Genomic DNA, 15,899 nt, shown 5'->3' on the forward strand with positions numbered 1-15,899 from the left:
CACAAACAAAACAGAAGCGAAATAAGTGTACCCTATTCCATCCTCAGTACCTAAATCAGTGCCTGGCACATGGTAGACAATCGGTATGTGCTGAGCATATAACTCAGTATATAACTGAGTGTGTAACTGAGTGTATTATACAATGAGTATGTAACTGAGTGAATAACAGACTTGGATGGGTCTGATGAAAAGTTAGCACTTCAGTATGTATTGTAAACAAAGGCTTGTAATAAATAATTATTAACAGTGTAAATAATCAGAAAACAAAAAAAATGTTTATCTTGTAGTAATGAGGAAGAATGGATAATCTCTTCAAGAATCTCAGGTATATAGCATTAATATGACAGTCACAAACTGGAAAAATATTCATAAAATGTATGATAAAGATCAACATACTGTTCATAAAATTGATTAAAAACACAAACCAGGAACATTTTAAAAATAGGGAAAGTATGTGATACAAAGAAAAACAATAATTCAGTAAGGTGGCAGAATATAAAATAATATATAAAAATCAATAGTTTTATATAAAGCAGTTAGAAGATATGAGAAAAAGGCCCCAATAAATAATAGTAACAAAAATAAATTTAACAACAGATGTGTAAAACACATATAAAGAATACTTTAAAACATTTTTAAAGGGTACAAAAAATACCGGAACATATAAAAAGTCGTACCATATTCTTAGGAACACAACATCATAAAGATGTCAATTCTCCTCTAATTAATTCATAAGTTTGACATCATCTCTACAAAAACAAAAGCTGTTATTATTATTATTTTTTAACTACGTAAAGTTATTCCAGAATTCACATGGAAAACTGTAAGAAGGAAAAGCCAGGTTGGGCATGGGAGCTCATACCTGTAATTCTAGCACTTGGGGAAGCTGAAGTGGGTGAATTGCTTGAGCCCAGGAGTTCAAGACCAGCCTGAGCAACATAGTGAGACCTCATCTCTACAGAGTATAAAAAAATTAGCTGGGCTTGGTGGTGCGTGCCTGTAATCCCAGCTACTCAGGAGGTTGAAGTGGGAGGATTACCTGAGCCTGAGGAGGTTGAGGCTGCAGTGAGCTGTGACTGCACCACTGCACGCCAGCCTGGGTGACAGAGTGAGATCCTGGCTTTAAAAAAAAAAAAAAAAAAAAAAGGAAAAAGAAAAGCCAGAATCTCCGAAAAGGAGAACAGGTCATAAAGACATTAAAACATATAAAATCTCAAAAATTAAAAGCAATGTGGTACTGATGCATAAACAGACAAACTGACTAATGGGAGAGAATAAAAGTCCAGAAGCAGATCTAGATACCTTGAGAATTTTAGGACATGATAAAGGTGACATCTCAAATCAATAAATATTTTAAAAAACGATACTAGGAAAACAGCCATATGGAAGAAAATTAGGTTGGATCTGTAGCTCACCTCACACATCAGAGTAAATTCCTAATAAATCAAAGATTTATATGCAAAAATGAAACCAAAAAAGTACTAGAAGAAAACTACAGGGGCAAATTTCTTCATAATTTCAGAAAGAGGAACACTGTGACTGAAAATCCAGAAGCCTTGGTAGAAAAGAATGATAAAGTTGACTACACAAAAATCAACTTCTGGCCAGGTGTGGTGGCTCACACCTGTAATCCCAGCACTTTGGGAGGCTGAGGCAGGTGGATCACTTGAGGTCAGGAGTTCAAGACCAGCCCTTGGCCAACATGGTGAAACCCTGTCTCTACTAAAAATACAAAAATTAGCCAGGCATAGTGGTGAACGCCTGTAATCCCTGCTACTCAGGAGGCTGAGGCAGGAGAATTGCTTGAACTCAGGAGGCGCAGGTTGCAGTGAGCTGAGATCGCGCCAGTGCACTCCGGCCTGGGTGACAGAGCGACACTCTGTCTCAAAAAAAAAAAAAAAATCAACTTATGCATGACAACAAAATAAAAACCCTATGCAAGCTAAAACACAAATGACAAGCTGGGAAAAATTATTTGCAATTCATATTACAGACAGAAGGATCATCCCCAAAAAGGCTAATACCTCCAAACTTATTAACAACTGCACTAATGCACTGTTTGTTTGTAGAATGGATCACTCAGAGTCAGCTCAGAATCTAACAGTAAAGTGCATGCCAATCCAAAAATGTGTCCAAATCACTGAAATACAATGTAGAACAGAGAAGAAGGAGTAACTAGAGTTACTAAGTACTTTCAAAAGCTTTATGCTTAACCGCTTAACTGTGAAGACAGTGAAGAGTAAAGCAGCAGTTCGGGAGCTGTCTGAACAAGTAAAGGTGATATGGCAGCACACTGCTAGAGACTCCATTAAACATTTAGCTCAAGTTGTTCATCTCACAAATGGAAAAAAATCAAGAGAGGTGAGAAAAGAGATTATGAGAAAGGTAACTAGGGTAGGAGAATCACACTTTACAAGGTTTGTCTGCTTTCTTTTAAGTTCTAGGCAAGTACGAAACTTAAGGTTGATATTACTTAAATTAATAAGAAGCACTAAAGGACTCTTCAATTGCAAGATTAAACACTTTCCATCTGGAACATCTGATTACTAAATAAATAGCCCATAGCTACATTAAGCTCCATTTTCTTCCACTTAACTCCCTCATTTTAAAAAGGCACTGGGAAGAGGTACAGTAAAAACCATCTACCACAATAAAATGAAAATTATCTCATTAAGCATCAAGAACATTAAATTGTTGCCTTTTAATATATAATAGTCCCTTGAATAAATTAAAATGCAATTTCTGAAAGGACAGCTGATGTCATAACTAAATTATCTAAAACTACCTATGACATACCCTGCAGGTTGTTACTTGGTAAGTTTTTCACTGAGTACTCAGGAAACAAATCTGAAGTACAACTTTCATAATAAAAAACATTTCTCTTAGAAGAGAACCAGTTTCAGAAGTAATAAATCCTAATGAAAAATGTCTTTAAAGAATTTAAATACAGAAAGATGGAAACATTAACAGTAAAGCACTGAGAATTATAAGAATAGTTTTCTTGTCTGTAAAATAAAGAGAAGAGTAGTGATTTACTTGTGAGTAGGAAATAAGATAATATGTACTAAATGCCTATAACAATGTTGTCACTTACTAAATTAGTGATGCTATTAACATTAGATATAGAACTTTATTCTGAAAATGTGGCTATGTTAAACTGTGTTAATATTGAAACTATTATATGAGTACATTAAAGTAAAATAATTTGGCTTGGGAGCATACAACTGCTACCTGAACAATGAAATATAATTTTAAACATGATTTGTTAGAAGAGTCAGTATAAGACTTTTTTCTCAAGCAGAAAGAACAGTTAATATGGTACTAACATTGTATCTGTATTTTTATTAAATAATATTTACTATTGTTCCTAGAAAGCACAAATGCAATAAACTATGAAAACCAACTGATGAATATAATATGTTTTGAAGTTTTCTATACTAGGAGATATAACAAAATACAGACAGGGTAACAGAAAGCATTCTGGGCTCAGAAACAGGAAACCTTGGTTCTATTCCATCTTTAATTAGTTGTACCAGGCAAGTGCCATCACCATTCTGTGCCTCCATTTCTCATCTGTTAAGAAACAAAAATCAAGGAGGATGGTGTAGGGAAAAGAAAGAGAGATCAGACTGCTACTGTGTCTATGTAGAAAGGGAAGACATAAGAAACTCCATTTTGACCTGTACCCTGAACCATTGCTCTGCCCTGAGACGCAGCTAATCTGTAACTCTGCCCCAACCTTGAGCTCACAAGAACATGTGTTGTATGGAATCAAGGTTTAAGGGATCTAGGGCTGTGCAGGATGTGCCTTGTTAACAAAATGTTTATAGGCAGTATGCTTGGTCAAAGTCATCGCCATTCTCCATTCTTGATAAATCAGGGGCATGATGCACTGCGGAAAGCCACAGGGACCTCTGCCCTGGAAAGCTGGGTATTGGCCAAGGTTTCTCCCCATGTGATAGCCTGAGATATGGCCTTGTGGGATCGGAAAGACCTGAGCGTCCCCCAGACCGACACCCGTGAAGGGTCTGTGCTGAGGATGATTGGTAAAAGAGGAAAGCCTCTTGCAGTTGAGATAAGAGGAAGGCCTCTTTCTCCTGCCTGCCCCTGGGAACTGAATGTCTCGGTATAAAACCCGATTGTACATCTGTTCTATTCTGAGATAGGAGAAAAACCGCCCTGTGGCAGGAGGTGAGACATGTTGGCAGCAATGCTGCTCTGTTAGTCATTACTCCACTGATATTTGGGTGAGAGAAGCATAAATCTGGCCTACATGCACATCCAGGCAGAGTACCCTCCCTTGAACTTATTTGTGACACAGATTCCTTTTTTCACATGTTTTCTTGCTGACCTTCTCCCCACTATCACCCTGCTCTCCTACTGCATTCCTCTTGCTGCAATAGTGAAAATAGTAATCAATAAATACTGAGGGAACTCAGAGACTGGTGCCGGTGCAGGTCCTCTGCATGCTGAGCACTGGTCTCCTGGGCCCACTGTTCTTTCTCTATACTTTGTCTCTGTGTCTTATTTCTTTTCTCAGTCTCTTGTCCCACCTGACGAGATATACCCACAGGTGTGGAGGGGCAGGCCACCCCTTCAGATGGGATGGGAAGGCAGGAGGAACTTGTGGGGTAACCCTGAGCCCATACTCTAAAAATTTCAGTAACCTGCTTTCCTGGGAGGTCTCCTCATATGACTGCTAGAGGACAGAGTCTCAGTAGTCATCAATCTCAAATCCTGACCTGCTTCAGTCGCTCCAGTTCTGTCTCTAGTTCTTGTTTAGATGCTTTCTGCCCAGCTATTTGGTCGTGCAGATCCTGTAACTGTTCTCTTGCTGATTCTGCTTCATTAACTTGCTGTGCCTCCATATCCTAAAGAGAAAAAGCTTACATGTAAAAGCAATAAATAACATTCAGTTCAACATTTATTGAGCAATTGTTTTTTTTTTTTTTTTAAGAATCGGAGTCTCATGGTCACCCAGGCTGGAGTGCAGTGGCACAATCATAGTTCATGGCAGCCTCAAACTCCTGGGCTCAAGGAGATCCTTCTACATCAGCCTCCTGAGTAGCGGGACTATAGGCACATGCCACCAGGCCTGGCTTAATTTTTTTTTTTTTTTTTTTTTTTAGAGATGGGGTATGGCTTTATTGCGTGGGCTGGTTGCAAACTCCTGGCCTCAAACAATCCTCCCATAGCACTGGGATTACAGGTGTGAGCTACACAACGTGACTACCATGCAATTACTATGTGCTGGGCTCAGGAGGCACTGAGGAATAAAGGTCAGTGAGACATGGTTTCAGCCTATAGGCAGCATATAACCTGACACCTTCATTGTCTACTATGGCTAACGGCTAGCAGAATGAATGGGGCGCTGCAGCTGCTGCAGCACATAAGCCAGGTGGTTTCATGAGTATCAGCAGAGGCTCACTGGGAGGCTTATATCTTTACTCAAAAGCTAACGGTTTCAAAAAAAAATCAGAAACATAATACCACAAAGGACTTCACTGCATTAGTCCCCTGAAATTGCAGGTTGTAATTAGTTTTGGTGTGCATCTGTGCCCCAGTGATCAACATATGATAAGAATATAACTTGTCTCGCATATCACCAGAAGTTGGCATATAATTTTCTTCTTCTAGCTTTATTTCTTTATTACTATTACTGGTTTTTACATGTTCCCGTGTTTCTTACTCTTATTTCTTTGAACTCACCTTCTGGATTTCCTGTCAAATCTCCTAGTAGCAAAAACATGGCTCTAGGTTTCTATATTTTCCCCAAATGGGTTAAGCATGAGTCCATTCATATGGCACAACAGGAGATGAAAATCAGCATCTTATTTTTGCTTTTTTATCTTTTGGTACATTCTTTTTCATATTCATCACCATAAACCTTGGAACTTCACATGCTGTTTGAAAGAACTAACAAGACGCCCAGATAATCACAGTGCAATCCTCTGAATTCACACAACTTTGCAGATTTAGAGGAAAAAGCAATAATGACAACTATTTTTCCCTACCTTTGAGTTTTGAGGGTTAGCAGAAGGCAGATTAATCTTTGTCATCAATTTGACTACATCGGGCAAACTCTTGAGAGGCAGGCACTATGCACAGTGGCCAAAAACACGTCCTGGAGTTAGACTAGGTTCTAATCATGGCCCTGCCACTTGACTAGTCTTGGGGCAAGTTACTTTCCTTCTCCACGCCTAAATTTCTTCAACTATAAAATGAGAATATCATTATCTCCCTCAAAAGGTTACGGTAAGGAATAAATGTAAGGATATATGTTAAGAGTTCTGTGCAGTATCTGGAACATACGTGCTCAGTAAGCAGCAGCTATTGTAATTATTTACAATTCTCCCATTTTGTTAGACCTAATAGTTATTATACACTGCATAAATTTTGAGAAGGGTAAGAAAATGGGTCAATGTCATTAATGATGCTGAGATACTAAATAAAACAAATATTTTTCATAATCTCACCAAAAAGAGGTGAACAGAGTAAGTTTAGCATCTACCCAATTTCTAAGTTTGCAGGACCGAATTCTTTGGAATTCAAATTCACAGATTTAAAAAAAAATCCTACTTTAATAACAATAAACCCAGAAATAATAGCAGCTATTATTTAACTGAGGGTCTATTACATGTCAGAAACAATGCTAGGCTCTTTATATATAATCCCTTATTGTCAAGAGAACCTTTGGTTTACTGCATTCTGTAGATGAGAAAATTAAAGCTCTGCAAGATGAAGTGCCTCGTGCAAGCAGCATCTGTTAAGTACCAAAGACGGACTCCATCCAGGTCTGTCTGCTATTCAAGTCTATGCTCTAGAGAAGGCATCCTATTCTCACAACTTTCATGCTTTCTTTTGTAGTTCACAAGTCTCACAATGTGCACAGGTAATGCATGGATGAACAGTCTTTACAAGAAGTTCCTTTCTTTTCAGAAAAGGAAGCTCGTTATGCTACACTTCATCTTCTCTCACCTTCAGAGACTCCTTCCTACAATATTGATGTTAAACACCCCCAAGTTTAAGCAAAATAAATGGCCCAACTTTACTTTTAGATTAAATACAGTAATTATACATAAACTATAAATTATAAGAGTAAGGATAAAACTGTAATTAGAAGACAATCCCTGAGCCCATACTAATATCAGAAAACATCTCAGCTTCACATACAAGCTCAAATCTGATTTGCTTTTCATCACTAGAATGTAAGCTCTATAATTACGAAGATTCTGTTCTAACTCCAAACCTAGGCACATGGCAGGCACTTGGTAACTATTTGTTGAATGAATGAATCTATTTTTTATCCCCATAACTTTATGGTCAACTTATGGACTAGAAACCTGGTCGGGCACGGTGGCTCACGTCTCTAATCTCAGCACTTTGGGAGGCCGAGGTGGGCGGATCACTTGAGGTCAGGAGTTAAAGACCAGGTTGCCAACATGTAGATACCCCATCTCTACTAAGAATACAAAAATTAGCCGGGTATGGTGGCACATGCCTGTAATCCCAGCTACTCAGGAGGCTGAGGCAGGAGAATCCCTGGAACCTGGGAGTTAGAATAGAGGTTGCAGTGAGCTGAGATCATGCCACTGCACTCCAGCCTGGGCAACAGAGCAAGATTCCATCTCAAGAAAGAAAGAAGAAAAGACAAGAAAGACAGACAGAAAGAAAGAAAGAAAAAGAAAGAAAGAGACCTACTGCTTTAGCCTAGCATGGACTGCAACAGCCCTGCAATCCCAGCACTCTGGGAGGCTGGGGAGGGAGGATCACTTGAGGCCAGAAGTTTGGGACCAGCTTGTACAACATAGGGATACCCTGTCTCTACAAAATACAAAAATTAGCTGGGCGTGATGGCGTGTGCCTGTGGTTCCAGCTACTCGGGAGCCTGAGGCGAGAAGACTGCTTGAGCCCACGAGTTTGAGGCTGCAGTGAGATACAATCACACCACTCCAGGGTGGGAGACAGAGCATCCTAGCTAACACGGTAAAACCCCATCTCTACTAAAAATACAAAAAATTAGCCGGGTGTGGTGGCAGGCATCTGTAGTTCCAGCTACTCGGGAGGCTGAGGCAGAATTATGGCGTGAACCTGGGAGGCGGAGCTTGCAGTGAGCCGAGATTGTGCCCCTGCACTCCAGCCTGGGTGACAGAGTGAGATTTCCTCTCAAAAACAAACAAACAAACAAAAAACAAAGAAACCTATCGCTTTAGTAATGCTGCTTCCCCAGAATACAGAATCTATCACGTCTCAAACTGTTAACACCTGAGGGTATATGGTGTCTGCTAAGCTGAACCACCATGAATCTTACCTGTAATTCGGATCTGAGCTGATGTATCTGACCCATCAGCTTCTGTATTTCCTCCCTCTGCATCTCTTTCTCATGCCGAAGTTCTTCCAGCTCCATGCTATTGGCAGTGCTGCTATCTAGGCCTTCAAAACCAGAGCCTTCCTTCAAGCTGTTAATCAATTTTTCCTTAGACTGTTATAAAAAAAGAAATATGTTTAAGCAAAGCAGAGATTAGTCTGTATATTGAATATCATCTACTATACAGAAAATAACTCACTAAAAAAAACTCCATTATCTCCATCAAAGAAAGTCCACAGATTTTCTTAAACCCCTAAGGATAAAAAACACAACAGAGCCTTGCTGTATGATGTCCTTGGACTTTAGCCTCACAATCATGGTAAAGTTGAAAACTTGTTACGAATATGTTATGAATAAGATTTTTTTTTTTTCCAGCTGGGTGTGGTAGCTCATGCCTATAATCCCAGCACTTTGGGAGGCGGAGGCGGGCGGATCACGAGGTCAGGAGATCGAGACCATCCTGGCTAATATGGTGAAATCCCCTCTACTAAAAATACAAAAGAATTAGCCGGGCATGGTGGTGGGCTCCTAAAGTCCCAGCTACTTGGGAGGCTGAGGCAAGAGAATGGCGTGAACCCAGGAGGTGGAGCTTGCAGTGAGCCAAGATCGCACCACTGCACTCCAGCCTGGGCGACGGAGCGAGACTCCATCTCAAAATAAAATAAAATAAGAGATTAAAAACAAATTATTTATTTATTTGAGACATGGTCTTGCTATGTTGCCCAGGCTGGTCCTGAACTCCTGGCCTCCAGGAATTCTCCTGCCTCAGCCTCCCAAAGTGCTGGGATTGCAGGAGTGAGCCACCACACCTGGCCAAATAAAGACTTTTCTCACATCTTCTTCTCACGCTTTTTATTTTCCACCACATTCTACTCAACAAGTATTTATTTGGCATGGTGCTGTGTTCTGTGCCATATGCAATAAAGATAATGTCTCTCTCTACAGATAGTACTCTCTGCCTTACAACCTAAAAGAGAAGTTACAAGTATCCAGCAGAGGGCAATCAACACAAGCAGAAGTAGAGAGAAGGATATGGTCGGATTACTTGCAGAGTTCTGAAAGGAAAAACCACTTCTGGGTAAGAGGAGGCTTTAACTCTAAAAGAGCATAAATGTTGGCCTTAAAATATGGGTAGAAAAGTGCAGAGAAAAACAGACAGCAAAGCATAAAAATGCAAAAGCACAGAGAGTCTGTAAGAAAATATTGTGAGATGCAGCTCAGACAGTATTTTAGGACGAATCTGGAGAGGTTCCAGATCTCAGGCTAAAATGTTTTAATATTATTTGGCAGGCTAAAACAAATTACCAAAAAGTAGAGAGAGGAGTGACATGACTAGAGATGTATTTTAAGAGGCTAACCTGGTGGTGCTATGAAGAAGGTGCTCACAAACGATGGTCTGTGGGCCTGTTTTTGTACAGCCTGAAAGCTAAAATTTTTTTTTACATTTTAAAAGGGTCATAAAAAATAAAAACAAAGAATATGTGATGGGAGACTACAGGTAGCCCACATAGCCTATAATATTTACTATTTGACCCTCTCAACGTTTTCTGACCCCTGAGATAAAAAATGAGTTTGAAGAAGAGATTTGACATGCAAAGACCAGTTTACAAAGTCCTAATTCTAGTCTAGGAACAATAAGGACCAGCAGCTTTCATGTTAAATTAAAATATTTTAAAGTCATTCTCCTCCATCAAAAATAATTTTTCCTTTTCTGGGTGGCAGGATTATGGGTTATTTCCATTTCCTTCTTCAAACTTTTTTTGTGTTCTTCAAATTTTCTATAATAAACACAATCATTTATAACATTTTAAGATCTTTTTAACAAAAAACCAGAAACCTCCCAACCTCATTCCCCCATCTAGCTACTGTCCTAGTGTCCACGGTCAAGCACCCTGCCTCTGTGTCTTCAGCTCCCAGTCCACCCCGGAACTCTCTGTTGAGAGGTCCCCAGGGACCTCCTTGTTGCCAAGTCCAGGAACTCTGCTCGGTACTCGTCACATCAGAGCCGCCTGCCGTGGTTGGTGATCATGCCCCACTTGAAACTCTCCCCCTGCTTGGCTTCATTGGATGGCATCAGTCTCCTCCTGGTTCTCTCCAATCTCTGACCACTCATCTTCTCAGTATTTTTCTTTTGCAGGCTATCTCCCTGTGCCCAGTCTGTAAATGCTGATGTTTAAGACTGTGTCTTTAGACCTCAGCCTTTCTCCCCATTAGGTTACACATCACTCTTGGCTAATCTTACCTACTCTCCCAACTTACTTCTAATTACCTTTCTAACATTGTCACCTCAATGCTGCATCAATTTTGCATACTTACCATAATTTGTCACACTCTCCTTTAACCCTAACCTGCTCTTTCCTGTTTCCCGTTTTATTAACACAAGGAAACGTCATTCATACACTCAAACCAAAAACCTGGAGTCATCCTAGATTCCATTTGTCTTTTTTCCCATCCTTCCAATTAAATCTCCACATATCAAATACTCTATCGCCCACATATCTATTAGCTGTCCCTGGCCTGCCATCCTCACTGCCACAAACTTTGATAAGGTCCGCATTATTTCTTATGCTCACCTCTTCACCATCTACATGCCACTGATGTCACCATGCCACCCCTTATCACTTTCATGTTTTCAATAATTTACCAAGTACCAGGCACAGTGCTGGGGATACAACGATGAACATGACAGAGGCCCAGATCACCCCTAACCTCTTCATCAGGCTGCCACAGTTCTCACACTCAAACCTGACCATGGCTTCTGCCTGTCGTTGAGCTTTATGAGTCTTTTGCCTCTCTTCTCTGAAGACATTATGTTCTAGCAGTATGGAACTAGTTGCAGTCCCTTAAATATGCCATGTTCTCTCTGGCTCCCTTGCTCTGGCACAGGTTGTTCTCTCGGAAATCTCTTCCCTATCATGAGTCTTCCTATTCATCTTTCAAGTTTCTCTTTATACCACATCTCCTCAGTGCATTGATCTTTGACAGCCCCAGGCAAGTTTTAATGGATTCTTCTCTCAAGCTTCCACCGTACTGCATCAATAACTTTATTACATCAATTATCTCAGTTTCTTTCCACTAAAATGAATGTTTTCTTAAAGGAAGAGGACACATCTTTTGAGCTTTGTATCCTCTGTGCCTATTGAGTAGTTAGGTGCTCAGTAAGTAACTTTTCAATGAATTAACAAATTAGGGTGATACAAAAAAGTACTTAGGAAGAAGGGTTTGGGGAGGAGATGAATATGATACTTCATAGAAGCAGCATTAGAAAAAGGTATTCATAGCCATTAGGAGTTTGACACTAAAGGAAAAAGGTAAAGTCAAAAATGACCCTGAGGTTTCAAGCTTTACTGCCACATGGCAGTAACGTTGACCAAAAGAGGGAAATGAGGGAGAAGCTGGTCTGGGAGCTGAACACCCCATGCCTGCAAAGCAGGCAGCTGGACAATGAGGTCAGGAGGTCAGGCTTGGAAACATGCTTGAAGTCATATGCAGGCCGCTATTAGAGGCAGAGTGAGCATATGGCAATGCAAGGTAAGAAAGGACGATGAAAGAGGGTTCAGGCAGAGTTTAGGGAGGACTCTTACTCTTCAGAGATTGGGAAGAGGGCCTGAGAGAGACAGAAACAGCTGAAGAGGATAAAAAGAGAGCCAAGGAGATGTGAACAGCATAGAAGGCAGGAGTTTCAAGAAAGTGGGAGGGTTAACAGAGCCAAATGTTCTACCAAAATACAAGGTATGGAAACTAAGAAAAGGACAGAGAGTATTTATTTAGGTCATCAAATACTTTTGAGAAGAAATTTCAGACATGTAGTAGGAAAAGAAGGAGATAAGAGTTAACAAGTTCTACAGAAATGAAGACAGGATGCATACAACAATTCTGGTAACTATGACGTTGAAAGAAAGGAAGACAGGGAAATAGTGCAAAGTGGTCACAAAGCTAAAAGAGACTGTTTTTCTTGTAGGCAGGAGTCCAAGATGTAGTCTTCATTTTTCCACTAAGTAACCACGTGCTCTTAAGTAAGCTGAGCCAGAAGGCGGCAGCCGCAGAGAGGCACACACAGGAAGGAAGGGCATAGATTTACGGGGAAAGGGCTTACACATGAGATGGGAGATGGACTCAATGCACAGGCAGGAAAATGATCCTAGAAAAAAATGAAAGGACATGTTTTCCCTCTGAAATGAGGGGCAAAGGAAAGAACTCAAAAACGACATTAGATGACTGCAGTCTTTCTTAAGAAAGTAGAGGGTAAGGTCACCTTAGATCTGAAGGAGGGGAAAAAAAGCTGGGTGAGGCAATTCTGAGAACTGGATGAGTCTTAGAGCAGTTGCTGCAAAAATTCAATAGGAGATCAACAAGGAAGAATGAACAGCTGCTCAACAACAAGCATTAATATCATCACAGTGAGTAAGGTGACAGGTTGAAGACCTGAACTAGGCAGTGACAGAAGGAATTTTTTTTTTAAAAAGAAGTGGTAGGAACAAGAGACACTGCATCCTTTTAATAAAATTTCTAAAGTAGAGTAAGGCACCTAAAGCTAGCCAATCAGCTGAACACGAACAAAGCACCTCACACAGTATCTACACAGAGTCTCAAAGTGTCTTTCAGTTAACTCGCACATCTTAACATCCAAAAGTGTACATTTCATGCTTACTTGGAGTATTCTAGTAGCTTTTTGCTTGTAGTCAATTAATTCCTGCTTAGAGGACTCCAAGTTCAACTTATATAGCTTGACTTGCTGCTGCAGTTCATCAACCCTCTTCTTCTCATCTGAATATTTTCTTTCTGCCAGTGTAATTGCTTCTGCTAAATTCTGACGTTCCATTTCCACTTTATTAAGGCGTGCAGCAAACTCATTCTGTGACAAATTTTTATATCATAATTATGATGTCATTTAGCTTTGAAACATATTTTACAACCATCCATTCGGATATCTTATGGGATTTATTAGCTCAGCCAAACAACATAACACGGATGGGGAAAAAATTCTTAATTTGTTAGGAGCTAAAGTACAGGAAATCTAAGGTTGCGGATCCCAAACATGGCAATGCATTTAAATCAACTAGGAAGTTTGTTAAAAATACAGCCATCCAAGGCCTTTCCCAAGCTTACTAAACTGGAATTTTCAAGATGCGCCTGGGAATCTGTTTTTTAAGAAATTTCTCAGGTGAACCTGGTCACTTGGATACTAGGTCTGGTCTGATATTAGCTGATCAACTGCTTCCAATTTAATAAGTAAATAAATAAGTGTAAATTACACTTTATTTTAAAGAATCAGTACTCAAAAAATAACATAAAATATCTCATCAATAACTTTTAATATTGACTACATGTTGAAATGATTAATACTTTGGATATACTGTGTTAAATACATCATTAAAATTAAGAAACACACACTACCTGATATTTACTTTCAGGACTAAACTACTTTCACCTGTTGAAAAGCTAGCCCAGACCAGTGGTTTGCAACTCTGACTGCTCATTAGATACACCTGTGAATCTTGTAAAACCAAAGTGCCAATACCTAGGCCCTACCTCATACAATGGAATGTGACTGCATATGGCGATCAGGCAGCACAAAGTATCACACAGGTGATTCCCATGTGTAGACAGGGCTGGGACTGAACTAGATGCAAAAATTCATCTAAGAGTGAAACTCTTTACATATTACATACAATTTTCTCCTAAAATAAATGAGCCAGATTAATCTGGAATCAGAAAAAGCTTAAATTAATAAAAAACAAATACGACCCCCCAACCATTAGCATTTAATCAAATAATGACAATGACTGTTGCAAAAAATAAGTAAAAATGTATATCTCTAATGCACATTAACTATTTTAATTGTTTCTCAACACATAAAATTAAATTTAGCAAGGATCAAGCTAAATTTTCAAATATGTGATTTTTGTCACAGAAACAGAATTTTCTGAAATGCATTGCAGAATTGTATTAAAGAGTTAACGTGCTATGAAACAGCATAAAGTCATTTTTCCCGTGTCCAAGTAACAATAGGAATCTGTTGTCTCCCATTCTAACCTGCATCTGTTTATAGCTCTCCTGCTCTCTCTTCAGAGTGGCATCGGCTTCATGCAGTCTCTCCTGAAGAGTCTGCAGAGCTTGGTTCTGCAGGCTATTACCTTCACTTTGATCCTGTATTATTCTAAAGGAAAATGCATCATGTGAAATAACTCATGTCCACAGTGTACCAGTGATAAGGCAGAGTAATTTTTAGAGCATCAGCTTGTCAGTCAAGCACAAAAAAAGATAATTTGACTGAAATATTTTTAGATAAATCTTTCCTGTTTAATGGAATATAATCTGTGTTTTTAGGCATCCAAATATAAGCACACACCGTATAATGAAAGATTAATGACACTACAAGTGCTTTTAAATTCAGAATTTGCTAACAACGCATCTCAAGGTTCAAACAACGAATACATTTTATGTTGTTGTTGAGACGGAGTTTTGCTCTTGTTGCCCAGCCTGGAGTGCAATGGCACAATCTCGGCTCACTGCAACCTCCGCCTCCTGGGTTCAAGTGATTCTCCTGCCTCAGCCTCCTGAGCAGCTGGGATTACAGGCATGCGCCACCACCCCCGGCTAATTTTTTTCTGTATTTCTAGTGGAGAGGGGGTTTCTCCATGTTGGTCAGGCTGGTCTTGAACTCCCAATCTCAGGTGATCCACCTGCCGCAGCCTCCCAAAGTGCTGGGATTACAGGCTTGAGCCACCACACCCAGCCAATGAATCCATTTTAAACATACACATTTCTAACACTACCAAAATAAATATTCCCTCTTGTAAATTTCCAAGAAAGCTAAATTTGATAAGAGGATACACTACAATGTTTACCATTACTTGCTCATTTTTTTCATTATTCATAGAATCACCTACCGTGATTTTTCACTCTGTAAGGCTTCTAATGCTTCTGTGCGAGTACTCAGTAGCTGGTCAGCTTCCTGGAGTCTCACTTTCAGTACAGCCAGCTGGGAATCCTTTGCAGCCACAGCTTCAGTCAGGTCATCTACTCGGGCTCGGAGTTCTCGAGTCATTCGGTCACTCTTTGAATGGTCAGCATTCCACTTTTCAACTCTTGCTCTTGCTCTGTTTAATTCTATAAAAAATTTTAATTTTCTCTATACTAGCAAAATCAAACACATTTTTCTCAGAGCACATATAGTTTCTACTTTGAGTGCCTTTAGTACTTTCCTTATTGACAAAATTAGGAGCTTACACGTATCTTCAATTTTTCTATGCCCCAGTGGGTCACCCACTTTTCAAGGGCAATATTCACGGCTAGATTATAGTTAACAGATTAGAAAAGGGCATGAAGCTAGCTGCTCTTCTACAATGCTGTTTGTATATCATTAAGCATCTGGGAGCCGAAACTAGTATTAATACATAGCAGAGTATATTTTGTAAAGTTCTGCTAGTGACAGGGGAAGGAATGCAAATCCAAATCAAAGGTACACCCTAGTAAGAACAAAACAAAACCTAAAGATCAACACAGAGGGGAAGGAATGCAAATCCAA

General features: G+C 39.7%; 1 protein-coding gene across 1 annotated transcript in view; it reads right to left on the bottom strand.

Annotated features, from left to right (window-relative positions):
• GOLGA5 (golgin A5) overlaps positions 1–15,899 on the bottom strand; it is a 52,425-nt gene that overhangs the window by 15,515 nt on the left and 21,011 nt on the right. The window contains exons 4-8 of the mRNA XM_011991753.1: positions 15,262–15,481; positions 14,405–14,528; positions 13,020–13,223; positions 8,312–8,482; positions 4,743–4,871 (exon numbers count right to left, since the gene is read on the bottom strand). Coding sequence (XP_011847143.1) covers positions 4,743–4,871; positions 8,312–8,482; positions 13,020–13,223; positions 14,405–14,528; positions 15,262–15,481 — 848 coding nt within the window. The remainder of the gene's footprint in view (positions 1–4,742; positions 4,872–8,311; positions 8,483–13,019; positions 13,224–14,404; positions 14,529–15,261; positions 15,482–15,899) is intronic.

The sequence above is a fragment of the Mandrillus leucophaeus genome, unplaced genomic scaffold, assembly GCF_000951045.1.
Source record: "Mandrillus leucophaeus isolate KB7577 unplaced genomic scaffold, Mleu.le_1.0 Scaffold4, whole genome shotgun sequence".
Lineage (NCBI taxonomy): Eukaryota > Metazoa > Chordata > Mammalia > Primates > Cercopithecidae > Mandrillus > Mandrillus leucophaeus.